The sequence below is a fragment of the Rissa tridactyla genome, chromosome 7 (assembly GCF_028500815.1).
Source record: "Rissa tridactyla isolate bRisTri1 chromosome 7, bRisTri1.patW.cur.20221130, whole genome shotgun sequence".
NCBI classification, from domain to species: Eukaryota; Metazoa; Chordata; class Aves; order Charadriiformes; family Laridae; genus Rissa; species Rissa tridactyla.
This window is the reverse complement of record NC_071472.1, coordinates 4,927,501-4,955,000: the sequence shown is the minus strand read 5'-3', so window position 1 is coordinate 4,955,000 and position 27,500 is coordinate 4,927,501. Positions and strand designations below refer to the sequence as shown.

Genomic DNA, 27,500 nt, shown 5'->3' with positions numbered 1-27,500 from the left:
CTTTCAAAGCACGTGGAAGCTAGATGGAGAACATCTTCTCTCCAGTTTAAGCTCCTGTTGCACAGTCTCTGCAGCGCTAAGAGGGGAAAAACAATAAAGAATTTCTCACCGTTCAGATTCAGTTTCTGTGATGCACTGGGACAAGATGCTCAGTGAAGCACAAGCGCTTGACCATGCCCTTCAGGTGGTTCTCCATCCACCTGCTACGTCCTCGTGGAAAGAGGAGATGCGGTGCCTTAAGAGATGCAGTCAGTTTGCAGGCCTTCACTTCTCTTCTTATGCATCTTATTCTGCAGTCGAGCATTTAACACCTGTCCTCTGCCATTATCGCTTTCTCTTCCTGATAATCCACCGTCACACTGGTCTTCTGCGGATAAATAGGGTCTTCCTCCCCCTTATCACTACCTTTCATCACCCTTTGGTGTAGCTTTGGCCGAGCAAAGACTATTGTATTCTGAAGAACGTTATCAGGACACCATGATCTCACCCTTCCTTCTGTCTTCTGCTCTCATCCTCTCTGCTAGTGTCCAGGTCAGGGTGATTGGAAATCTTTCGGTGGCCTGGTGGGGAGGTTTTTGATAGTAAAAATAACAGGTAACCGGTAATAGACTTGCGAATTAAGAGTTTGAAAGGATGTCGGGAAGAGACTGTCTACTACAGCATTAATATTCATGAGTGAGAAATTAATGTCCCTTTCTGCTATTTGAACTATTATTAATTCTTATTATGATTTTGAGAGCCATTATACACGTTGATAGGCTAATGAACAGTCATTTATAGAGGGATTTTAAGACAGTTTATTCCTAGGAAGAAAATGCTAGCACTCTAAGACATGCTTCGCACTATTTCAAAACCCTAATTCTTGTTGCTTGCTTTACTGCACATCAGGGTGATTTCTACCTAATCCAACTGTCTGAAGTAATCTATGATTTCCAGTCAATCTTCTCTTTATTTGGCCTTTACTGCCATAGTATCTACAAATCCGTATTCTTACCAACTCTACTTAAAAAACGTCTATAAACAACAATTAGGTGTTTTCAGTGTTTTCGGAGCTCTTCTGTATGCTAATAGTCCTGAGGCAAAGTAAAAAAATCTCTTTTCTCTGATTCTTTGGCCACTTTGTGCTAATTACTCTGCCTGGTCAGTACTGAGCTGCTAGAAAATTTCCCTTCTTCTTCCGATTGCTGTGAAAAAGAGGCTCTTGTATCTCTGTTTTTTTTTCTGTTCATTCTTCAAAAACGGGAATTATTAGCATGCAGGGCATGGGTGTGCAGTACAGTTAGAAGGAGCGCTTAATAAGGCCAGAAATAAACCAACCTGATGACGGCTAGGAAAAGGGTAATTAGGACATATTCCCACCCTGCCATGATGATTATATCCTTGGTCCGGCACTGAGCAACCCTTAGTCAGAGCCATACCTTTGGTAAGTAAGATGAAGTGGTCTAAAAACCTACCTGTAGTAGGTAATAACAAGCTACCAATAGTATTTCTTGGGGATTTAGTCATTTAGCTAGAAGTTTCGGGAGGAATGAGTGCCCAAGAGGTGCCATGGACTCCTTATGCTGATGCTATTTTAAAGATTATCTGAAAAAGTCCATAGCAAGCTTGGTGTTACTTTTCCTGGATGACACTATTTTAATTAACATCTCTATTATGTGTATGGGAACAAAACTTTACAGTACCATTTTAGGGAAAGTGCTTGCTCTCCACCTTCAATTTCCCCTATAAATAACTTTAGATATGGCCATACTATGAGAACAATTTAGATAGGACCGGAATATTAGAAGATAATTCAGGGCATTATAGAATCTCAGAATTCTGCTTGCCAGGCTGAAGCTGCATAATTACTGTCCATATAGCTTGTATCGGAGAATTTATAAATGATAAATGGAAGGCCACGAGACCTCTGACCTAATACTAATTTTGTTTCTTAGGATTTGGAAAGCAGGTTTTTTTTCAAGGACTTTGTCTAGTATATTACTGGCAAGTCATTTTGTGGTATTTTGGATGAAATATGCACTTCTAAAGTGTGCCCAAATGCTGCTATGAAGTCAGGTTCAGCCACACTTAAATTACTTAGCACCGCAAATAGTTCTATTGATTTTCTGGAAGATCAACAGACGTGGTTCAACAGATTGTCTGCAAGTAGAATTGTGCTTCATGTGAGCAAGGTGGAAGAAGTGCCAATAACTGAAACACTTAGTCACCTTATTTACAGAATTCAACCCGCATGGCCATACGAACTTATGCGAGGACTTCAGCCACTGAAACAAAAAAATCTACCAAATACCCCCAAAATCTACCAAAATACCCCCAAAATCTATTAGGAGATACCAGCAGGTAAATGTGTTAGTTGATTGTAAACCTTTATTTTAATTGAACTAGTTTTCTTGAAAGGTCTCAGGCAGAAAGCATTGGAAAAAAAATAAATTTGTCCACTACTGCCTTCTGTGCAATGATATGATATCCACAGCATAGGAAATATTCAAATACCGACTAGTTCTTCCAAATCCTTTCAGCTGGAGAAATCTGTATAGACTGTGCATCTGTATAGACAGTGCATCTGTCCAACTGCAGTTACAAAAACCCCAACTGATATTTCACAAAGGAAAATTCCACCCAGTTCCCAAAGCTGCAACATCTGTCTCTGGTTTGGAAGGCTTGAGTTCAGGTCTTTGATTTTCTCTGCAACAGGTTGGAAAGATTACTACATTGGAAAGATTTTTTCAATGAGGTCTGGTGATTATGCCTTCATTTCAGTTCCTTATCTCTAATATGAATTTAATAGGTGTCACAAAAGTGCTGTAGATAAATAGGTGATTTATTGTTTAAAATGCACACACAGATGTGTAGATATATGTATGTATTCTGAATAGAATTCCTTTTGCCAGAATTATGAGACAGTTTTGTGAATGAAGGTGTCTGTTACTGTTGTGGGCTTCCCACTTAAGGCAGATGAACACAGGAATGAGATTAATGAAAATGTAGAGTTGCAAAATCGGACTTACAGGCTTTCGGGTGGAATACACAACCCAATGTGAGATATCTCGGGCCTCGGCATGAGGAACAGAAAACATGGGATCCGCACCAGCCACCAAGTCCCTGGAGAAGGGACAGCATTTGTAGGGCACTAGGTCCAGTTAGTGGCTTAGGTCCTGCCGATCCCCCACAGGACCTAGCCTGCCCTGGCAGTTAGGCAAAATAATCCCCCATCTCTGGAGCTCAAGCTTTTCAGTCCTGGCAGAAAAAGAAGCCTTTCTCTGCACAGGGAGAAGTAGAGCCATAGGCACCTAAAGTTCTTCAAAGGTCACAATCGCAGCATCTAATTAGCTCATGCACCTTCAGGGATAGATGGCAGTTGAATAAGGTTTTTCAGAATTATAAAGGTGAATTTAAGTGCCTAGACACTACCTAAGGTCTACATTAGATACTCATATAATTTTTGGCTTTTCAAGATCTGGATTTCTTTTTTTTTTCTTTCTTTTTTTTCTTTTTTTTGATTGCTCTGATAGACCATTAACACTTTTTTCAACTGATTTCACACATATCCTTTCGATATATCAATTAGGGTCTCTTGGTGCATGCTAAGCAGAATTCACAATGTCATTCCTATCAATCCTCTAATCTTATGTGTTACCCTACTATATGGAAACTGAAGATGGTTATTTAGCATCTTACACTTGTTAGAGTTTTATAAATTTTTTGGTTATTGAAAGACGTTAGATAAAAAACTTTTGCTGGTGTGAGATACTGGTCTTCACTGGTCTTTGTCTGTCAAAATCTATGATGATAACATAGCAAAGCAAGAAACTCTTCTTTCATGGGAATGGTAGACTGTTTGTAAAGCCGCAGAAGGTAGCAGTGCTATCAGTAGTTGTCAGTCCTCCCCATGTCGGTCAGTTGTCTTCATCTGCAGTACAGCTGGCATCAGAAAAAAAGGTTTTCTCTGCTCTTGGGCTCTAGCCCTGCTTTAGAAAGGTCCCCCAAGAACCCTCTGCCTGTGTAGCTTGAGGCAGCATTTTGCAGCAACTCACATCTATCTGGGCAATGATCACGCTTCGGTCTTCAGCAGGCCATAGCAAATTCTGCACTGAATAATGTAACTTTTGAGGAGTTTGCAGGGAAGCTGTCTGCACCAAAATCAGGAAAAAAAAAAACTGTGTCAGGAGGCAATAAGCAAATCTAGTCATCAATACATAATCATGATAGAAGAACAGAGCTACATTGGTTGAAAACATGGTGTAGCAAGGACCTGCTCTGAACTACTATGCAGTGTTATGAAAATAGTAGCTGGGAAACAGAAAGGAAGTAAATACATTCATTTATTCTGACAGTCATAACATCCGTGTATCATCTTGGTGGAAAGTTACAAAAGATGTCTAAAGAGATTTTCAAAAGACATCTAAAGAAACCTCACTCGAGGCTTACAAAGAACAAGGCTCAAGGCCAACTCGTCTTGGAAAGACAAGTCAGCATATTGCACTGTAAGAAATCCATGACAGTCTCTTAACATCATCACGTAATAGGTTCCTGAGAAACCAAATCTTATCAGTCTCTGGCATTATGCAAATTTCTGTCATAATCTCAATCTGTGGGCTTCGAGTCCTAATCAAACTGCCTTCAGATTCACAGTTGGCGAGCCTCCTATTGAAATTGTTTTCCTATCCTCCATTTACTTGTCCAAGGAAGTTTTGGGGCTTGGCATGGCATCAGAAAGCCTCAATTTCATGTGAACGTGGTGATTTATAAACAAATCCAAGGTCACCACAATATATCTCACGTAATAAATCATAATTAATACCTTTTTGGCCAAATCTAAGTATAGGAAGGCAGTAGAAATCCATAAAATGAACATGAACAAAACAAAAAATATGTAGAAACAGGAAGAATTCAAAAGTTGAGGTGCAACGCTTTAAAGGATTTCTTAAAAAAAAGGAATGATTTTGTGGTAGCATAATCTCAGGGATATCTGTCCTTGTAAATATATGAATATCTCTGAGGTATATCTGTTAGACGTATGTATTCCTCCAAGCACAATAATATTAACAATAATAATAACAGCTCATTCAGAAATTGGTACCAGGTATTTTCAGTGGAGATTGAGAACTATTAAATCCATTTTTGGAAAGCTTTTTGAAACCTTAGCTCGAATGTTGTGTGAAATTCTAGTTCAAGAATGATTAATTGATATTGGAATAGAAAGAAAAAACCCTCACGTTTCAGAAGAGATGCTAAACTGATACAGAACACAGAGAGACTAGAAGGAAAGGCTTCTAATTGATAAGTGTTAACAAAATACAGACAAAAAGTGTATATTATCATCCTGAATGAAAGCAATAAGTAAAAAAAAAATAGAGGAGAACGTGCAGTTTAAACTGAAGAGCTATATTCCACAAGAGAGGTGTATAAACTGGCTGCAACAATATTTAAGCTGTAACATTCTCAACCATTAAAGCGACCATATTCTAGCACAGTCTCCACTCAAATTCAAGGCAGTAAGGAAGAATGCCTCCACTGAAGATGTAAACGGAGGCTGTCATATTTGTGATAGCAGCAAACTGGTACCTAAAGAGGTTCTTTCCAGGCTTTTTGTTCCCAGGAGGTGTCAAGGAACAGTATGCCCCAGTAACCTCCTAGTTCTCTTTCAATGACCTTCCCTTCACAGTTGCGAACAGTTTCTGTTCATCAGCATTTTTAAATAGATCTCTCCAGGTCTGGAAGCAACTGTTTTAGGAAAATAAAAAATAAAAAATTGGAGGGCATGTCTATGAATAGATTTTTTTTCCTTTCAGGTGGGAAATAGCCCAACATGTTCAGAAATGAAGGGCACTGAAAAGAAAATCTGTGGGTAAAACATTTCCTCCTTTGGTTTTTTTTTGGTTTTGTTTTGGTTTGTTGGTTTTTGTTTGTTTGGGTTTTTTTGCTTAGAAAGTTTTAACTAAATTGTTGGAAGGGAAACGAAAATAAAATCTTGACAAGAAGGTTTACTTCCTCTGCAGGGCTTTGCTTTCTGAAGGAAGAAGCCCAGGTAACACCTGTCCATAGGGAGCTTGATTCTAGATTGACTTTGCGTTATTTTTTCCTAAACATGATCATCTGCCTTTAAAACGAGCTATGTTGTGATTTTTACTAATCCTTTTCTTCTGTTAGCACACAATTTTGTTGGGCTACAAAGAGCACGTCATAAAACTCTTAGATGTGCAATGAAATAATATTTTAACTAGTTTTCCCCATGAACTTTACCTAACACAGTGTTCCAGTGCCACCATCAAAACAGTTAATTTACCTTTCAAGAAAAAGAGGAGAATCTGAGGAACCTCACTGAAAGCGTTGCACCAGTGATGAAAACTGTCTTAATAGTAAAGGAAGAAAAAAGCTGTATAATTTGGTCTTAAAAATAGGATGGAGTCTTTCCAATTATCATCAAAGGAAACGAAAAAAGTTTTTAAAAAAAAGTTTTAAAAGAATTTGGACTGAATTTTTGCTGTCATGCAAAAGTTTGCGCAGGAGGGACATATTCTCCTCCAGCTTGGTCTTTTTTGTTATTACAGTTATAATTTTTTTAGCATAGTGGAAATTTTATTGCGGATGCCTGGCCTGTCTCTTAACTCATGCTAATTATATTCATAATTAAATGTTAAACAAGAATTGACTAGGCCAACTGGCTTGCACAGGTGTTTGTGATATGAATGGTTTAATGCTTACACAATAAATTATTGGAAACAAATATGCAGGAATCTGCTCAGCGAGAACCTTTTTCAAGAACTTTGCTGTACATGGTAGGTCCAGCATAGTGCTTTGAAACCAGGACATGCAAACAGCTCTTACTAAGCAGGATTATGGCAAAAATTGCCTCTTGTTCTCGATTGCACAAACACCAAAAAGGCTAGAAGTTTGTGGTTTTTTTTCTGGGCTCTTACCTGCCGTGGGACACAGGTGCTCAGAGCATTAATGTTTATGAGGAGCTGGAGGAGTCATCGGATGCTTGGTGGAAACGTCATCTGGGAAGCAGCGTGCCTCGCTTCAATTTGCAAAGAAGTTGTTTATATTTGTGACCGTTAGCCAGATTAATCACTGAGGCTCCAGTAACTCTCTGTTAGCTTTACACCGACTGCCGGTTGACAGAGTGTGGAACCAAAAACTTGCAAATGGAAAAAGACATGGGTTTCTGTTTGCTCCTCTTCTACTTACTTTTTTGGGCCCAGAAAATAATGTATTTGCGTGATTTAAATTTCATCTGTGGTTAAGGCATTCTTTTTGCAAGGGAAAGAAAGGGCAGAAGCACGAAGCAAGCCAACTTGAGAGTTCATATGTGGGTTAGCATAAGAGAAGCTCAGAGAAAACTGAGCAGGAGAGAATGGTGAAAGAGAAGACAAAGAGAAAGTGAGAAATCGGAGCAACAACACTGGGCAGAAAAGAGGAGGAAAAAAAAAGAGAGAAGGAGCTATTTAGTGATTGTGACAAGATCTCTGTAACCTGGAGTGTTTGCGGGAGGCAGGGGGAGAGGAACTTCTCATGAAGGTTACTGGAGCTCTTGACAAAGTGAGAATTGGCACTTTGGGTTTGAGGGGAAAAATGTTTCATCAGGCTTGTGAGTGAGGCTTCCACTCGGGGAAAGTAATAACAGGACGAGAAACAGCCTATAATGCCCCAGTTACACAATTTCAGAGGTGCAAAAATGGAAGAGATGAGGAGGGGAGGAAGTGGGAAGAGAAAACCAGGAAGAGGGAAAAGAAGAACCTTCAAGAACAAGAGAAGAGGATGCTGAAAGTCACCACCTTCATCGCTCTGCTGTCTTCCTCTCTCCATATTCCTCTCCCTTCTTACCAAGTTGCTACCTTCCCCAAATACGAGTAATACCACACATCTCTGTGTGGTGGCACGTTGGACCTGGACCAGTAAAGAATAGACATGATAACGTCTTGGTGGCAAAAGATGACAACTGAGTTGGTCTCTGGTCCTTGTCATGTAGGTATTTGAAGACCCGGACTACCACCTAACTTTATGGAGTACTTTTATGCATCCTAAATACTTCAAGCAGCTTTGGCCCCTGGTAAATTTAAGCTGTGTTTGCTTATACCAGTCCTTCAAGGGACAGGTACCTCCCCTAGGGCTCTCCAGCACCCCAGGGTGCTCCTACCGCGCTGCCCAAGCCCTCCTGACATCAGACTCTTCATTTGAAAATTTCTCCACCAGATTGTATAACTTTGTGGGTCCTCAAGTTCTGGCAGGTAAAACCAGCCATAAAATGTGCCTTACTATGGACTATGATCTCGTAGTTTTATAAAATATTCTTTTATAATGATGAAAATTATACATAGCACTATGGCATGAGGGAAGGCTCATCATAACTTCAGATAAGACTCCTGATCATAATGCGTTAAATGAGCTGGGAGAAAATGCGTAACTTCAGCCTTTACACTTAGGGCCATGACAAACCTTTGGGTGAGAATCTGGCAGAACTAAAATTAAATAATACAGACCCCGTTTTTCTACCTTTACTGTACCTGAGAGCAGTAATCAGTCAGAAAAGAGTTTCAACAGCTCATTTTTTCTGGTAATGTTCTAGAAATGGTCTGAAAATGGCTTGGGGAAGGGAACAAGAAATTAAACGTCTTAAAAATTCCACAAAGTAGGCAGGCACAGAATCAAGTCATGAATGGTCAAAACAATATCCTCACGGTTTACCATAATAGCACCCATACGAGGTTGGAAAAGGAAAAAGCCACGTTGCTAACAGGCATAAAAAAAATATAATAATATGACTGGAATAATCACAATAGCACTATACACAGAATACTCATGGAACTTCATAGAATTTCAAGGAAAGGTTTAGTCAGAGGTTCGAATCAGGCAGAGGTTTGCCAGGGTGGGAAGTGGAAGGTCTCCTTCCCTGAAAGCATCACCTCGCGGCATCGCTTGACACGGGCCTGGCTTCCCGACATCACCGTTTTGAGCAGATCTGGGTCTGCCACGGGAAGCGTGACTGCAAACTGAAATACTTTGGAAAAAGTGATGCTGTCTAAATGTGAGGGTGGGTTTGTGTTCTTACCAAGGCTGGGCCAGAGTTCAAAGTTAATAGGGTTTAAAATGTCTCTTGAGGGACACAAATTGTGAAAAAGTAGCGCTGGAAAACTGGGTAATGTGGCTGCGGAAAAGCGTCTTTAGCAGCTGTACGACACCAGCTGTACCAGATAACAGCTAAAAAGAGAAGTCAAGTAAAGTAAGAAATAGTGTGGGAATGGAAGCAATGAGCAGTGCTGCACATCCTCCTCCTGAACGGGTGTCAGGGAGCGTGCAGCCCCGAGGCAACGTATTGCACAAGAAACTCACTGAACAAAACTTTTACTTTTAAGGCTGCTTCCTTAGACGCAGAAATATTTCTGCAGCCCGCTGCCTTCTGCTTGTAGTACAGGTATCAAATTGGAAATGCCCACAATTTTAAAATAAAATGCAATTTGTCTTGCCTCCCGGAGAGTCAAACTGTTCCCTTTGACTCCCTTCTATATAAAATTCATTAGCCTGTTAACCCGTTTGACTATCGTTACATTTTTGGCCAAAGCACTAATGCTTTAATTGCCTGGGAAGGTAGTATATCACACAGATAATCTCGCTAAGATCAGGAGCACAATCTAATTCACCGACAGCTCATGGTCTGACTCATTCGCTGTTAAATGCTTTTGAGTGATAGCGTTGCACTGGGGGGAAAAAGAAAAAAATAAAATTGCAAGCCAGACACAAAATCCTCTTTACCTAGGTTTGCTTAGATGCCTAGAAAATCAAACTGTGTATTAATTACTCATACAAAAAGTAAACTCTGAAGCAACCAGGAAGGTGGGACTCTCAAAGGTTTCAGAAACCTCAAATGTAACTGAGAACTGGAGATGTGCTTAAGTTGGTATGACGTACCTGGTGTTTTTGTAACTGGTTATGAGGAGAGACCCAGGGAAGAAGGGAAATATTTTCCAAGCTGGCACTCCTACAGTGTCACGGAAAGGGGAAGAGCTGCATGTATAGAGAAAGCATGAGATGAGCAGTGACGGGGACTAAACCCCAATCTAAATTGCACCGTACATCTTCTCCCCACACTCCTGCAGGTGACATGGAACGTAAAGAGGTGCAGGGAGGAAATTGCCCTGGTACCTTCACGGGGTGCCTACCCATAAGGAGGGCAAATAAAACAAGCACTCAAGCTGCAACAACTTCTTTTTCTTTTCTCCTTTTTCTCCTTTTTCTCCTTTTTTTTTCTCCTTTTTCTCCTTTTTCTCCTCCCCTTCCCTTCCCTTCCCTTCCCTTCCCTTCCCTTCCCTTCCCTTCCCTTCCCTTCCCTTCCCTTCCCTTCCCTTCCCTTCCCTTCCCTTCCCTTCCCTTCCCTTCCCTTCCTCTCCCTTTTTCTTTTTCTCTTTTTCTTTCTCTTTTTCTTTCTCTTTTTCTTTCTCTTTTTCTTTTTCTTTTTCTTTTTTCTTTTTTCTTTTTTCTTTTTCTTTTTTCTCTCTTTTTCCCTTTTCCCTTTATTTTTCTTTTTCTTCTTTCCCTCTCCCTCTCCCCCTCCCTTTCCTCCTTTTCCTTTTTTTTTTCTTCTTTTTCTTTTCCTTTTCAAACAAAAGCCAAGCTGGAAGAAGCAGGCAGGGTTGCCTGGCAGGCAGGTTTATATACGCTTCTGCAGCTCCAGCCTTGGGCTATCAAGTGCCACTTCTAGAATAGCCTTTTCCTTGGCTCGCGTGTGATTTGCGTCTGTATGTTCACATGCAGCCAGAACTAACCTACACTCTCTGCAGCTGAGGTCCTCGCTTGTTTTTCTTTACGCCACAGATCAGGGCACCTGATGGGGCTACAGTCCTGCTTGCAAGCTTAAGTGTATTAACATTTTTTAAAGATTTAGCCCACCGTGGGGATATAAAGCCTCCGCAGAGAAGTATCAACACTGTGATGAGAGTAACCACTTTAGGAGATGTTAGTCGAATTTGATCCAAGATATGTGTTTTTGCTTTGAAGCGGTAGCTGTCCTTTAGTTCAGATGGTATTTGTGAATCACTGCCTCAAAAAAGGGGTCTTTTGGCACATGCTTTAGGCTGATGACAGGCAAAATGAAGTAGATTCTGTCTCAGAAATCTCCAAAAATAATCTTAGGTTTGACATAACACACCATGTCATGAAGTGATATAAGCCACATAAGCACAAAGCAGGCTTTAAATTTAAAGAAGAATAATCCTATTTTCAGACAGGATACTTTCCATCAATTTGGATAACAAATATCTGATGCAGAATATAGGCAGTAGACTGAAAACGCTGAGATCTCTTAAAACCCGCAATTCCTGATAGTTAGTGACTGCGGCAGCCGGTTTTCTACCTCTGTTATTTGATAGTTGCTCGGACTATCCACACACACAGATCAAGCACGCACACATCCACTGAAGATTCCTATCTATCTGGAAATAAAGATCTCGGGGTTTTTTTTTTACTGTCTTTAACCCCTCAGCACCAGTGATCTAGAGTTCCCGATGCTAAAGAGTGATGCAAAATGCATTAATGCTTAGCACTGGGAAATCCCAACTCCTGGTGCCAAGAGGTTCATAAATATAGTAATGAAACCTCTTGACTCAAAGTGAGCGCTATTTAACAGAACAAGCATGAACAGCCTTTAGGAGATTTTGCAGCTGGATTTGTTCCACTGTGTCAGAGCTGAACCTCCATGATAGTAGTTCTAAAAACTGTGCACGGCTAAAAAAGAGAGTTTAAGGAAGCCAGGCAGCCAAAAATTAAAAAAAAAAAAAGAGTAATCTGTGGAAAGGAAAAGTAAATACATCACTGTATCACATACCAGAAAAAAAGGCACCAAGAATCCCAAAGTACGAATTCAGTGACAGATGTCAAGGTCTTTGGGAAGTGTCCACCAAGCTTTATTTTGCACATGTTCCTGAACAACTAAAATGAGGACTTTGTGTGATAATTTACTAGCAAATCAGTATCAATAAATCAGAATCATGTAAGCAGTCATGTTTATTATATCCTTGTTGCTTAATATTCATGATAGTAATTTATTTTTATAGTACAGTTTCACTGTTATCTCCTCCATTGCTGTAACTTTGAGTCAAGCAAGCTGCGAAAGTAGAAGGTCAGGTAACCCTTTGAAGGCTGTAAAAGTTCATTCACTTGGAATTTGCTTGGTTAGAGGTTTTTTTTTTTTAAATGTTTTAGTGGCTCCTTAAAATATTTATACTATAATTCCTAACCTAGCATTATTTATTTAACAAATATCACTGCAAAATGAGACTTGCAAAGCAGTATTTGGATACTAACTCCATAAATGAAGAATCAAAAATCGTGCACAACTGAAAATGGTCATGAAATCTGGTGTTAAGGTCTGTACTTTAACTGAAACGTGATTTTCTTAAAAAAAAAAAAAAATTAAGGCACTCACTTATTTAAGACGTCCTAATATTTTGCAATGGCAAGAATGGAATTAAAATCAAGTTCTGTTTGGTTTTTTTTTAATGTTCGGGAGAAATTTGATCCTTGATTCACCAAGGGGTTTTGCTGTTCTCTCTCGGTTTAAATGGAAGCAAATGAAATTCCCACTTCATGCCACTTTCCACTTCAAGAGAAACGCAAAGGAGTTATCTAAGTTGAAGTCAGGACTAAACATGTCGGACTTGTTAGCCAGGCTGGCAATAATAAAAGCAGGAGTTTTTATCCGTGGGACATGCAGAGTACAAACAACTACAACTTCTACCTGTCATTCCTAGTGAAACACCTCATTACTGACTTAGGGAGTCCTTAGTAACTCAAGATCTAGTCTTTAGTAGTGCATTTTAACAATGTTCAACAGATTTAACAGATTAACGCTTGTTTCTTCTCTACATGTACTTTTTTTTTAGCAGCAAACTGGATTTTAGCTATGCCAGTTGAGATACAAGGCGCCGTACCTTTTTTTTAGTGCAGTCATAAAGCGTGATGAGGTTTAATGAGAAACTGCACGAATTCAAAGATGACGTAGATGTCAAGATCTTGTGCATTGCCAGTAAATCAGAAATCAGCAGCAGAATTCTTAATTTTCTTTGGATTGTTTTCTTTGATATTTTTCTGTGCTGCTGATCAGCTTTACCGTTTCACCTCAGACTGAGTTTATGTGGCAGAAGAAGCATTCGATATATAAAACTCTTCTGCTTAAAGACAGTCTATAACTACACAACAGCTTACTGATATGTCCCCTTGTCTTTCATTTAAGGATGAGCTTTTGATGAAGCTGAATTCGTTATTGCACATAATCAATTGTTTCTCATCTAGGAACATATTTTTCATTAGACAGGAGGTGGAGGCCACAAAAAAAATATTGCTGATCAAATGAACGAAGTATAAACCTACCTCATCACAAAGATAACATCTAAAAATGCTTCAGGTTTATTTATGGCAAAGAAAAAATATGACTAGGCTTCAAGAAATGACGAAGATAAGCAGACATAAAAGACATTTTTATTCTAAGTATAAACTATCATTAAATGTATTTAGATTTACACCCTATAATTATTATGATTGTAGCAATTAATCAATCAACTGATTAACATGTAGGGTCAGCAGGACACAGTGATCTTATCTTGAAGCTTGAATTAATTAATTATTCCTTACTCTACATTATTATTTTCTACTTGTGTATGTTTTCTCAGTGTCCCTATTGACAAAATATATCATCTTTTTTTTTCCTGTGATGTACTGAGTCAAGCACAGGAAGTTACTGACATACATTTACTAATTTGCCATCAGAATTTCAAATTAATTAAAAGATTTTTAAAGCATTGCATAATTTTTAACTACTTGTTATATTCTAATTAGCCAGGTTCAATTAAATTGTTTTCAACGTAGCAACTTAAGAGCTCTCATCTCTTCAAGTGGAGTCAAATTCAGCGAGTGTATATTGTTGCAATGATATAATTCTGCGTTCATTATAGCACAAGGCAGCGAAGGCTTTCTGAGCAGCGCATTTGTTTACTGTCTGTGGCAGCGTGAGGATTTTCCAGTTGCACGGGCAATCTTGCTGTCAGGAGGTCTTCCTGAAATTCAGCTACATTTTGGTTTGCTTTATGCAAAAAGCGTTACTTCCAATATCCTCTCCACTGTGTTGAACTTTTCCTCTGTCTTCTTTGGAGTAGACCTTTGGTCACACCGAAATCACTAACAAAACTCTTGCTGGCTCCGGAGGAGGTACCGTTCTTATCCTTCGTGTTTGCTTCCTTCAGGTGTTAGTAGTTCATTCCTCTGGCATCCTCAGTCATGATTTAACCAAGCTCCTTTTCATCTCACCACACACATCGTTGCTTCTAACGCAGTATTCGAGGTTGGGCTTGTTTTTTTCTTTTTACTTAGTTTTAGGGTTTTGGGTTGTGTGAGTATCTTGACCATTTTCAGCGTCTTTCTCATAATAATGGGCTCCAGAACGAGACAGGACCCATTGGTCACCAAGACATGACCCTGCTTCCCTCCCCACCATAATCAGGGATGTGATTATAAATATTGTCCCAGATTTTACTGCCCTGCACGCCCTATTTATTGCACCATCGTCTGATTTGCTCCTGGTTATCAGTGCCATGTTTGTTTGACATTCCTAGTTCTTAAGAACTTGGGTTGGGGATTTTAATTTGTTTTTTCTTTTTCTATCTTATATTTTCTTATCTTTTTCTTTTATTCCATAGTCGCTAGTTTAAAAGCAAGCCTAGTAAGCCCTGATGGTGTTGAAGAAAGACATAAGTGCCCTGTCAGATAGCACCTAATTCGGTGGCTTGCCCCAAAAAACATTCAGATGGTCTGTGCCTGTAAACTCATATTTCTGTTCCTTTTTCACCCACTGACCTGCACTTTGCTTGTGGTTTGATAAAGAATATTCAATAGACTTTATATGCATGCGCCTCTTCTCACGTGCTGCCCTGAGGCCCATGAAATGGCCGGCGAGGATGCGGGCATGTTGTGTCTGGGGCTGTTTTACCCACTCAAACTTCTCCCCACCCCTGTGGATACAAAAGCTAACAAGCCTGCCCTTGTCCTTCATGCTAACCATCAGTCCCACGCATGTCTTAGGTGCCTTAAATCGTCTTTTCCTTTTGCTTTTTTTTTCTCATAATGCAGGGCTCCGCAACACTGCAGTCCTCCTCCGTTCCCATATTGGCACTTCCATCACAGTAGCCCAAAAGAACATCAAGTCTAAGTTTAGAAGAAACACCACAGCCCTCCAGACACCCCACTTTCCATCAGGAGAAGGACAGGGACCTCTTTATGTACCTCCCAAGAAAGCCTTCCCAAAGTGCCTGTCTCACTTCTCCTGTCCTGCTGGGCTCTTCCTCCTCCTCCTCTTCCTTCTCTTCCTCCTCATAGAATCATAGAATCATAGAATCATAGGGTTGGAAGGGCCCTCTGGAGATCATCTAGTCCAACCCCCTGCCAGAGCAGGGTCACCCAGAGCAGGTGGCACAGGAACGCGTCCAGGCGGGTTTGGAATGTCTCCAGAGACGGAGACTCCACCACCTCTCTGGGCAGCCTGTGCCAAGGCTCTGCCACCCTCAAAGGAAAGAAGTTCCTTCTGATGTTTGGGTGGAACTTCCTATGGTCAAGTTTGTGCCCGTTACCTCTTGTCCTGTCTCTGGGCACCACCGAAAAGAGCCTGGCCCCATCCTCCTGACACCCCCCCCTTTAAGTATTTATAGGTGTTGATAAGGTGCCCCCTTAGCCGTCTTTTTTTCCAGATTGAAGAGACCCAAATCCCTCAGCCTTTCTTCGTAAGAGAGTCCCCTCATCATCTTGGTAGCTCTCTGCTGCACCGTCTCCAGCAGTTCCCTGTCCCTCTTGAACCGGGGAGCCCAGAACTGGACACAGGACTCCTCCTGCTGCCGCGCTCCCCATGCAAACACACACAACGCAATTCTCTTCTCCATGTGTGCTTCCCCTCCCTCTCTGTTTTTTCAGTGTTTAACACCCTACCGCAGTGAGGCCGTGTCCTGTTTGGGGTTGTTGGGCTCTACTATTATCTGTATAATCAAAAATACGAGAGATGCTAAAAATCCAGCTGCTCGCTCTCTCACTGAGCTCTCAGAGAAGTTCATATCCCAGCCTCTGTTTTGTTTTTATTTTTTCTTTAAATGCTAGTGTAGGAAACAACAGTAGTAGTAGTAGGTTTGGGGGCCCTAAATACAAAGGGTAGGAAAGGCAGTTATCATCAAGCTTTTGCTTTGAAATGTAAACTTAGCAAAGACTTCCCTGATGAAGTATACATATGGAACTACAAAATGCCACTTTTTATCCATTTGTTTTCCTGACCATAACCACGTTTTCACACTGTCAGCATTTTCATTAGAAGCTCTTTTTGTCAGAGGTTTATAACGAGAATGTAAAGATTTGCTATGGGCTAAATCTCAATCCAAGAGCAAATGTTTATACCAATTCTGAAAACAATCAGCTTGCCCATTTGTAGTTATGCATGTGTTCATCATCTGTTACTGCTTGTCCAATGCTCTGCAACTTCTGGAAGGAAAAAGAGACATCTGGAGGAAAAAAAAAAAATGCTATCCTGCAGATAGCATACTGTATGTTCTCCTGAGTTATTGAATAAGGTACTACATAAATGCAGGCTTTTCACTCGATACAAATATTTTTTTTGCTTAAGCTTGTCAAATTTACTGCGGAGAATATTTTAACGGGTGGCTTAGACTGGTCTCCGTTTGTGCACTACTTGCATGGAAGTTGCCTTAAAAATCCACTGGAAATTATTCACCTGATGAACCGAGCCCCTTTTATGATGCCAGAAACGATGAATTCTTTGAAAATGTTTTAGCTTATCTTCTGGACCTGAGGGTTAACAGGGTTTTCCCGTCAGTCACTTTCACCGTGTATTAGGCATTAAAAGTCCCACGATGTTCTGGGGATGAGTTAAATTTAAGGGATAATTTACAGTCTTTATCCTTCTCTCGCTATGTTGGTTGGGACAATAAGGTACAGACCCACAGTGTGGGCATGTATAGTGACATAAATTTGCACACAAAATAAACACGACCAGCCTCACAAAACTAATTGTACCTATCTGTAAGTCTTACGTGTCCCCAGCGCGCCTCAATACAACGTTTATCTGGATAAACTTCAAAAATAGATAAAGATTAGGCATGTGCTAATTCTAAAGTTGCCTCAATTTTAGCGCAGAAGGTGCCTGAGGTCGGTTGTAGAGCACGTCGGGAAGCTTTGCAATACTTTGCATTTACATACAATACTCAGTGTTAGAAGTATTTACTTTATAATAGTATTAAATTGATACTTATAAATCAAGTCTCTTTATGGACTAGCTTATACAGTAAGTATATATATATATAAAATGCAGTGAATGAGAACGGTCCTTGCTGGAAAGCAGCGCGTGGGTTGACGTGTCGGTGCTACCGTGTCCTGCAGAAAGGCCACCTAAGCCCAGGAGAGGCCGAGGCTGGGGAGGAAGCCCAGACCCTTTCGTCTCCAGCAGACTCTGTGAGGGCATTTTCTTTGTCGTTTCTCTGCTGTTGGTGTGTATTTGCCGTCTCAGGTGAATTCGGGCTGCTGGCCACGCTCATGCTGAAGCTGCTGAGTCCCTCTCAAGGCATTGTCCAAGGTCTCTGAGCATCTCTCTGAGGGTTGAGAGTCCCATCACAGTTGCGGGGAACGCTCCTCGTGTAAATAATGTAAACTCTATTTTGGGCTATTCAACCAAAAATAAATAAATGAAACCCTTCGGAGGCGTACCGCTACCCCCAAGTTTACCCAAACAGAAAACCCTGACGCAAAGCAGCGCTGAGAGTGGCTTTTCCCACGGCTGCCCATCACTGCCGTTCCGTGGTCCTGTCTCAGTTTACCCAGTAAACCTCGGGAAAAAATAAAAAAAAAAAAAAATTGCAGCCCTCATTAGACTTTCTCAGTAGACCACAGTAAAAATTAATCGAGTGGCCCCATCCTAGATATGGGTACATCTCTGGCCCCAGCAGGGTGTCACACCAAAGTGCCTGCACTCATTTCTAGACGGCTCGAGTTAAAGCGGTTGGAAAAGTGCGTATAGACCAGCCTGTAAAGCCGTTAGGGAATTTATTTTTTCCTTTGGCAAATAATTCATGAACAGTTATAACTCGTTGACAAATCATTGTGCAAACAATGAAAAGAGTTTTTCAGGATGGTCAGGAGCACACATCTGGTACGAATGTTCCCAGAAACACTTCTCCAGGCTGGCATGCACAGCCCTTTTGTCCTTGGGAGATTCCCGAGCGAATGAAAATGCTCACCTGAATATTTGTGAACATGCAGGGACATCAGCAGATCTTCCTTGGGGGGAGCGCGGGGGGGGGAATAAATCACAATATTCTCTCTTTTTTTTGGCTTTATTCGCCCAGCTCTGCTGTCATCCAGGAAGCTTTAAGAACCTAATTAATTATGAGCTAATTAACTAAGCTTTGCAAAGTCATTGTGAGATCGCTAGCATTAGTATAAATATTTCACAGTGAGTAAACTGAGGCATGTGTGTAAATCAGGTACCAAAGCAAGCAGTACCAGCGGCCTCCTCCCCTTTCCGTTCCCCGGCTCTGCAAACCTTTTTGCTACACTTTTGCGCTCTTTCCAAGCTTCACGTCTTATCTCGTAAGGGTTAAAACCAGCTTGAAAAGCCTATATGAAATCTGTGCAAATATGCGTTCTGCATAAATCTGGGCCACAAAATTAATATACTTGTATACATTTTCCCCATCTGCTGTATTGCTGACACATCCAGCTCGTGGCCCAGAACGTTTTTAGGGAAGAAAGGGCCATCTCTGTGTTTAGTGCAATAGTTCAAGGGGAGTTAGAGACCTAGTGGTGCACTCGGGCTTCGCCACTCACCATTGGGGTACTTGGGAACTTTTCTTCAAAAATGCCAAACCGCTGGGACTTGGTGGGGGAAGGAGGGGTGGTATTTTAATTTAAGTTTGGGTTTAGCTTTTTTTTTTTATATATATGAGGGATTAAATTGCATTTTTAGTGAAGAAATAAGTTTCCCTTTGTACTCTTTTATTCATGTCAGCTATTACAATATATATGCGTGCGTGGGTATGTGTATACATAACACTTATAAATTTTCCATTAAAAAAAAAAAAAAAAGACACAGAAAACCCCTTCAGATAAGGCTATGTCAAACCTCCAAATAGCGTAGGAGTCACGTTAGGGACTGTGACCTGGGAGAGGCAGCTCTTTTCTAGTTTGTGACCGCAGACTCCCTGACCCTAGCTGAGTGCCTGCCATGTATTTTCCTCCAGCGGGAGGCAAGGGAGGTGTCCGCTTGAAGACGACATGCTGGAGAAATGATGTAGGAATGCTTGGTCCAGCAGCTTGGAGGTGTTTCCCGGGAGCTATACCGCGCGCTAGGAGACTGTGTGCGGGGTGCGCCCGCTGCCCTGCCGTCCCCTGGTGCGCCCGCCTCGCTCCGAATGCAACCAGAGGCTGTTTTCCAGGAGGCTGGCTACATACCCTTGGGAGGAATATTGGCCTTTTTTATTCTTTAATTCATTCACCACACCAGACTTTTTTTTTTTTTTTTGGCATTGTTTGGCCTTTTTTGGCATTTTTTAATTTCCTGGAATTCCCTTTTCCCGATTAAAAAAAAAAAAAAAAAAAAAAAGCAGTATATTTCGTTCTTTTTATGGCTTTTATTAACACTCCACTGGATGTTTGTGCCTAATTAGACCTTGGATATTGTGGCACGTCTGCCTTGTGAGTTTATGGACAAAAAGCTGAGGTCTAGCTGAGCCGGCTCCGAGTCATGACTTCAGAAGAATCGGTGTGGCAGCTTTAAGTCACCAAAGGACTCCTCTACGCACGGGGACTCTCCTGTGGCTTTAAGGTCATTTCTTACTTGTGGAGCCACGTAGCTCTACTGTGACTTTTGGGAACACCCAAAAGATCAGAAAATCAATCTATGCGTCCTATTTCTTGATCAGTTTGTCCACTGTGTGCTATGTAGTATGTTCCTTTTCATAAATAATAATGCATTTTATTCCTTATAGAATGCTGTTCATTATATACCACTCTCTCCTTTGTAAATACATTTACCGTACCGGTGATGCATTTGTGATGGAAACAGCAGGGTTAGCTGTATCACACGCAGAAAACCGCGACAAGCTTACCTGACTAAATCCTTTTTTGTTATTGCTGATTGTGGTGCAATAATTAGCCATAATTAGGGAACCATGTGCCAGCGTGGAGGTGGAAATGAGAGGCTGCATGAGAAAGACTAGGTACTGTTATGAAGAATAATTTATCGATGGAAATACAAAGAATGTTTTGTATTCAAGTACTGTTGGGGCTGGAGTTCTGGAAGTATAGACAGAGGTGGATTTCAATAAATCAAAGTTAGATAACACAAATCAACTTTCTTTTTCAGAACAGAAATATTGCTTAGGCACATAGAAAGTCTCATTTTATGCAACAGGCTGATCTTAAGCTCTCTCATCAGTCAGCTAGAAACTGAATTAAAAAGAATGCATGGAAGCTGCATGTTTTCTGTGATTTTTTTTTTTATTTTTTTTAAAGTATAAACAAATAACACCAGCATTATAATAGCATGGGTAGCGAGGTTGGATTGCGCTTCCTATTTTTAAGCCATCCATTGAGCTTTCCTGTTCAGTACGTCAGAAAGTACCAAAATCACCCTGTGAAGTCCAGCATGCAATGGCACGACGGGGTGAGCTCCCGCGTTTCGGGTCCCCGTAGCCAGTCACAGTCATCTCTATTGGCACAGCAATAGTGGCTTCCACCAGAGGCCTCAATATTTGTCTTCTCCACGCAAAAGGCCCCCCCCGCCACGTAGAGGCAGCGCGTCATACATTTATTTGTCTTCTTTGGGTTGTGCTGTGACTCGCGCTGACTGCATGATGGTGCTTTTGCAGGCAGCAGGAGAATTATTTTATCACTTGGCGTAGTAACGCCCATGTCCGGTGAAATGATAAAAGAATAAGATTCTTCACCTTACCCACGTGCCAGATAATAGATTTATTGCTATTGAATAAATCCCCCACTCTGCGATTTTTTTTTAATAATTTTTTTTTTTTTTTTTTTTTTTTTGGTTTGGAGCACAAAGACATATCTGAGGGAAAGAGAAAGACTGGCAAGCAAAGAGGAAAGTGAGACAAGGAAGACGAATGTAATGGGAATTGGGAGGATTAGGGAGAGATTTGTGCAAAGACAATCAAGAGATTTGGGTGCAAATAAGTGATTTGCCCACTTTTGCATTTTGAGACTTACATGAATCCTGGGTGCATTTTTTCAGGTCTCTTTGTTAAGCAACACAGGCAGGTCTGAAAGACCCTCTCTCACAGAGGACGGTGCCCAGCCCCATGAAGTCCAGGAGGTGATTTATGACCGCTCATCACCAGGTCTTCACGACGAATGACCATATCAAACTGCACTTCCAATAGGTGCCATCCTGGACAGGAGATAACTTCTAAGCACACACCAAAACATTTAGAGGGAAACCTCCCAGCCATACTGTCAGGCTCTAGGGAGCGGGGAGGTCCCACAGCTCGCTGTCGCTGCTGCTCTTCCCATTGATGCCAATTAGTCCATTTCTTGCCATCTAAGTAGGAGATCTCTGGGTCACCAGTCCCTTTGATGGACAGGGAGCCCGTGTACAGATACGCATGGGGTCCATGCTGCTCTTAAATCTCCACTGCAGATGTCCACAAGTTTGAAACCGGTGGATGCTATATTGCCGAAATAGTATTTTCTCTTTCTTTTTCTCCCTCTGCCATGCCTTAATCTATGTACAGTAAAAGGCAATAAACTGAAATGAGAAAAATCTAGCTAGAGCTCGCTTGCTGTTGTTATTCCACTTGTGCAGAAATCGGTGGAGGATGGTGTTTTCCACCTTTGCCTACTTTTTTTCCACAGCCTAGAGCAAGAGCAAGGTCAGCTCAGCTCTGCTCCATGTTCTCTTCTCTTTGGTTCAGTCGTATTTCCAGCTGTCCAACCTATATCCCCTTTAATACGCAAAAAAAAATAACGCGGGGAAACTATCACTGTTTTGAACAGCTTTAAGTTGCTTTTACCTGCTTTAAAAAGGGGAGCGTATGGAGAAGCTGCTTCACTGCCCCTAGGCATGGCTCTAGGTATGCCTCCATCGGGTTTTTGATCACTTGTCACATATTCATTGTGAGGATCAAGGAGGAAACAGGCATTTATACACTCGCTTCATCCTTCCTTGTGTCCCTTTTGTGTGTCTCTTCCTCACACACTGCTTACAGGGGCGATGCCACAGAAATAGAGGCGCAGCGTAACTGGGATTGCACTTCATGCTTTGTTCCAAGGAGAAGAACAGAACGAGCATTTCCAACGAGGACACAATACATCTTTTACTCTGCTCTCATTTATAGCGTGCGCGGCACAAAAGCAGGTTAGATGATAGATAAGCATCCAGCGATGCGACTTTATTCTTTTTCTGTTTGTCCTTTACACTTGCAGGTTGTAATTGGGAAAGGGTGAGGAGGATACTCCAAAAATAGAGGGAGAAAACCAGGTGCACAAGTTCATGTGCCATCTCAAAGAGGGAGGGAGCTTTAAAATTGCAGCCAACTGGGAAATTTAGGTGCACAAACTTAAAACTAATAGTAAACTAGCCACATACAATTTTTTGGCAAAGCCAAGACCCCCTCCATTTGTCCGGAGTCGTACAGTGTGTGAATGGCTTTGCACGGGAAATGATTCTGAACTTTGCAAATAGCTTTTATTATAGCTCCTCTGTGACACTGCTAGAAAACAGATTAGATCATAGCTCATTTCTCTTTTATTATTCTGACAGTGATTTCATTTGTTCAGAACTTCCATTTTGCCTTTAATATCTCATATGCGGTCACATTTGGGGAGCTTTAGGACGTGTTGGTTCTGCATTCAGTGCTCCATGTCTCTCACCTTAGCCAACTCATTACAGAGAAGCATCCTCCCTAAATAACAAATATTAACAAACATGTATGAACTTCAGATGATACAATTCCCAGTTCATTTCCTGGGCTATATCACTGCCAGGGGAGGATCAAATACGGAGCCTGCCTTATCCCTAAAATAAGGCATGCTTGTATGGGAAAAGTCCTTTGTTTTATACCTATAAGAGGAAAAATATATTAAACCCTGTCCATGCAAAGAATAAAGCCGAGAGTCCTCAGCTAGAACTGCAAAAATAAAAGCGTTTGATAGCCCAAAACAAGCCCTTCAGCCAACCATTCTCTTCTGCAATACATTACACGGCTGCCCTTTGAAGTCAACTGCATCAGAGCATTTGTACCGCACTGTTAACGGTCTCTCAAAATGAATGTGGCTGGCCCCAACTGAGTCCATTTGAAGATGTGTGTGGTTTTTTCCAGCAACGCAAAGTCACTGTCCCATGGTTCTTTTCCTCCCACCTACATGACGCTGCCAGAAAGGCCTGACCCAGGATTTGGTCCTTCCTACTGGTCTCCAAACATGACAGTGACCCTTTTGTACCGCCGGTCACCGGGATCGCCTGGAACAGACTTCAGCCTGCTCTAAAGTTATGTTGGGCAACCCTCCAGCAGAAAGCTGTTCATTAGAAAAGCCTAAAGGTCATCTTTGCACATATAATATCCTTCTGCCCTAGTCTATGGACAGTAATTAATGATTTAAGCCTAAAAATCCCAGCTAAAATGAACGCAGTATAAATAAATACCAATAGCCTACAACAAAAACAACCAAAAAAAAAATTGTGCAGGTCTAGCTAGGAGCATTACAGTCAACTAATTTTTGGAAGAAGTATCAAGATAAAAAAGCTCTATAATTTTATTTTATACATGTTCAACTGCGATATTATGACACTTTTTTTTTTTTTCTATGTTACGTCTGCATCCTTTACCTACAAAAGCCAGCTGAGGGTTTGGATTTCTTATTTTTCTTTTTTTGTTTGGATCACAGAAAGATTTATTTCTGTGACTGCAGATATTTTAAAATATATTTTAAATGTTTTCTATTATTCTCTCCTTCTGCTCTCCACACATGTTAAAATCCGTTCGTAGCAAGGGTCTGCAAAAGAAGCTGGAAGGGGCTTATGTCCTTTTTCTGGGGCTTGTTTTCTTTGTGAGCCTGCAAGTACATTGCATTTGTGTGTGTGTGTGTGTGTGTGTGTGTGAACGTGCACAGGCTTAGTCCTCAGGTGGAACTGTGGTTCCTGTGCTTTCGTTCTCGAAGCTGTTATTCTGGAAGGGAATGGAGGCAGCTGTGTTTACAGCTCAAGTCTTGGCATACATTTACCAGAATCTATTATTCATATCGTTCAGTATCAGGGAGAGATCTCAGGCCACCTGTCTATCTGACAAATTCACCCTTTTGTGAGCTTTCTGTTCATAGCAAATTATGTTCACATTGATGAATTGAGTTTTTATGAGCATTGCTAACTAACATTCTCACAGAAGGCCAGGGGCAATAGACTGCAAGTGTTTCTGGTCCACAAGTAAATGTTAAAAAGAAAAAACAGCCAGTATTTAAAGACGATTTGCCATGGAGGGACAGTTAAAATATTTGGCAAAGTCTTGATATTTATAAATTCAAGAATGTCCGTAAATTATTACAAATAGTAAGCTTATAACAAATGAAAAATAATAATAATTCTGTACTGCCCCCTGTGATTGTGGAGGGCTCTTTAGTATTCTGTGTATTAACAGGTAGCCTGTGATCAAAGCTTTCAACCATTTCTTACTGGGGCTTAACACAAGGTAGGAACCATTTCGTTTTGCAAAGGGAATCTTCCCTTGAAAATCGTGCCGTAAAATCAGTGGGACAAAGCTAAGTAAACACAAAACAATGATTTACCTGGTCTTTTCAGCATGGCGCTGCTTCACGTCCAACACGAGCCACCAGCCATGGGAGCAGCTGTGCCCTATAGATCGAAAGATTTGCGGCTATAGATCAAAATTATTTCCATAATGAGAGATTTTTTGTCAAGATGTGCTGGGACAACATTCCCTGTGTGCACCCAAGTTCCTCTTGCCCCTTCCCCAACCCTTTGGCAGTGGAAGGCAATGTCAGGGATGGAGTGTGACCCACCACTGAGAGCAAAAGCTAGTGAGATAGATTGCACACCTGTGGATACAATCTCTAAATACATAAATAAATTCTCAGTTACACCAGGTAAATAAATTTACGAAAATACGATGCATCTAGTGTCATTTACTATGCCTTAGAGCACCTGAGACCTCCATGACGTGTCCCAGAAGCTCCTCCCGTCTTGGCGCGGTTGGAGGATAGCTGGGATACAACAGGGTAACTCTCCGATGTGATTAGCTGCCAGCATCTAAGTGACTGAATCCCACCACAACGACCATAAGGATGCTCTTAGGAGCCCACAAAAAGGGGAGGGCAACACATGACATTTCAGGGAGAGACCTGATGCTAATAGCTGCATCATGAGATTAAATTTCCAAAGGGGAAAAATAAAACTAAAAGGGAAAAAAAAAAAGGCTTTTCAAAGGGAAAAAAACACTTTCAAGGGAAAAACAATGCTTAAGGGTCTGTCCTTAGGAGACAGAGGAGAAAACCAGGTCAGACCGACGAAGTCACCTGGCCGCCAGCGCTGGACCACCTTCACCCCATCCCGCCGGGATGCGGCGCAGCATCCCTTCCCGCGCGCGGCGGTGCTGCCTCTCGCCCGCGCCGCTCCTCTAGCTGAAAGCGTGGCAGCCCTGCCTGTTGTTTTGATAGGTGCGAATGGAGCGGCTGCCCCTCGCGAGCTATATCTGCCGTTTCCAAATCTGTACCGCCGGGGAAACAGGTTGCGCAGCGTGGCCTGCTGATCTGCGCCTGCCTGGCCAGTAGCTTGGACATAAGGAGCACTGCTGTTACCGTCTTCCGAAGTTTCGAGTCGAGGCAGAGGGTGATAAATGCGGTGGGTTGCTTTCAGTGTTATCAGTCAACCCGCCAGTTTGGGAGACCTTTTCCGTGAGGAGCCTTTAGATTTGAATTTCGCATGTGCCAATCAGGTTGTCAAGCGCCGTTGGTCGACCGCCATTTTGTCAACTGGAAGCGCGGCGTGAGTTTAAGTAGAGCTGAAATTCTGCTCAAGCTGGCCATTCCTCCACGGGAGAACATTGTTCTGCTTCTATTTTAACCCGTGAGAGCGCTAGGTATCATCCACAGTGTCAAACAAATTTGTAGAACTGGTGATTAGTTGCCCAAAGAGCATAATATATGCATTATTAATTATAGAAGGTAAGTTTGGCTAATTGTCATTTCTATACAGTAGCACTGCACGACGATACATTTTAACAATCTATAAATAATTGATAATTTTTTTTCTTTCATCTTCCTCCCTAGTTTGCATAAAACTAATGACTTGGTAAATGTTACTCACTTCAAAATATTCCACTGCTCCTATGAAAATTAAACTAACACTGTAACCTTAGCAAATAAGGAGATTTTTCTTCCTATTGTAGGTTACAAAAAAAAAAAAAAAAAAGAAAAGGAAATAAAACGCTTCCTTGTATCAAAAATCTGAGCCTGTGAAATCCAAATGAAAATCAAGCATAATGTAAAAAAGTGAGTAATAAGGGGACTACTATAATAAATAGATTTGACTTTTAAGGGATCCAAAAAAAATTCAGGAAAGTTGCGATTTTACTTTATTCTTTAAGTCTTTAGAATGGTCAGAAGCGGTATTTTTTAAGCCTTAAACAGGATGAGACTATGACACACGCACAAAAAGATAGATCAAGGAAGCCTTCAGTGTGAAGCGGTAGTATTTTCAATACTTATCAAATAACTGCATGCATAATCCCATAAATCAGGTTAGCCGAAGACTCAAAATTCGTCTTAAATGAGGTGTTTGGGTATAGTTTCTGGCTGCTTTGTTAATATGATTACAGTACCTTGCTGGTTCCTTGAAATGAAGGATTTGCCGCAGCAAAAGTACAGTCTTTTTCTGAGTTCTCTGTTATTTCTACAAATCCGCAATCTGTCAGTCTCCAGCGTTATTGCACCGAGGCTTACTCTCTAATTTGCGGCGCAACTGAATACATTCCCAGAGTTATTGATGACGCTATAATTTCACATTTATTTGGTGTGGGCTCCATTGTCTAAAAAAAAAAAAAAAAAAAAAAAAAAGTGGAAAAAAAGTAAAACCACAAACTAATGTTGTCTACAAAATCAATATGTTGCTGTTTAAACCTACATAGATACTTGCATATGCTTCATTATAATAATAATAAAAAAAACAGGTTGTAAGGACTGCCTCTGTGACCTTTTTTCTCATTTTAACCCTACTGATATGTCACCCATGGCAACCTTAAACCGATTTTAATAGAGTCTATCCTATTATTCATTTAAATTGAGGTGCAAGAGCACTTAGACCAGAGAAATTTGCATTCAGCAAATGGGGATTTGATGAGCAAAAATGATAAGATATATGTTGTATAACATGCCCTATTTTGCCAGCAAATAAACAGCTCTTGAAATTGATAAACTTCAGAATATTTTATCTTCAAATG

The 27,500-nt window shown here is 41.0% G+C and overlaps 2 protein-coding genes across 15 annotated transcripts in view; one reads left to right on the top strand and one right to left on the bottom strand.

Annotated features, from left to right (window-relative positions):
* ARHGAP15 (Rho GTPase activating protein 15) overlaps nt 1–27,500 on the top strand; it is a 344,807-nt gene that overhangs the window by 282,428 nt on the left and 34,879 nt on the right. The gene's annotated exons all lie outside the window — the stretch shown is intronic.
* GTDC1 (glycosyltransferase like domain containing 1) overlaps nt 24,835–27,500 on the bottom strand; it is a 322,827-nt gene continuing 320,161 nt past the window's right edge. For 5 of the 12 annotated variants that reach the window (XM_054208194.1, XM_054208192.1, XM_054208196.1 and 2 more), the window contains 2 exons: nt 26,883–27,089; nt 24,844–24,898 (listed from right to left, as the gene is read on the bottom strand). In XM_054208194.1, the coding sequence (XP_054064169.1) occupies nt 27,000–27,089 (90 nt within the window). In that variant the 3' untranslated portion in view covers nt 24,844–24,898; nt 26,883–26,999. Of the gene's footprint in view, nt 24,899–26,882; nt 27,090–27,500 lie in introns of those variants that run through there. The other 7 variants (XM_054208199.1, XM_054208198.1, XM_054208204.1 and 4 more) reach the window with 6 other exon arrangements.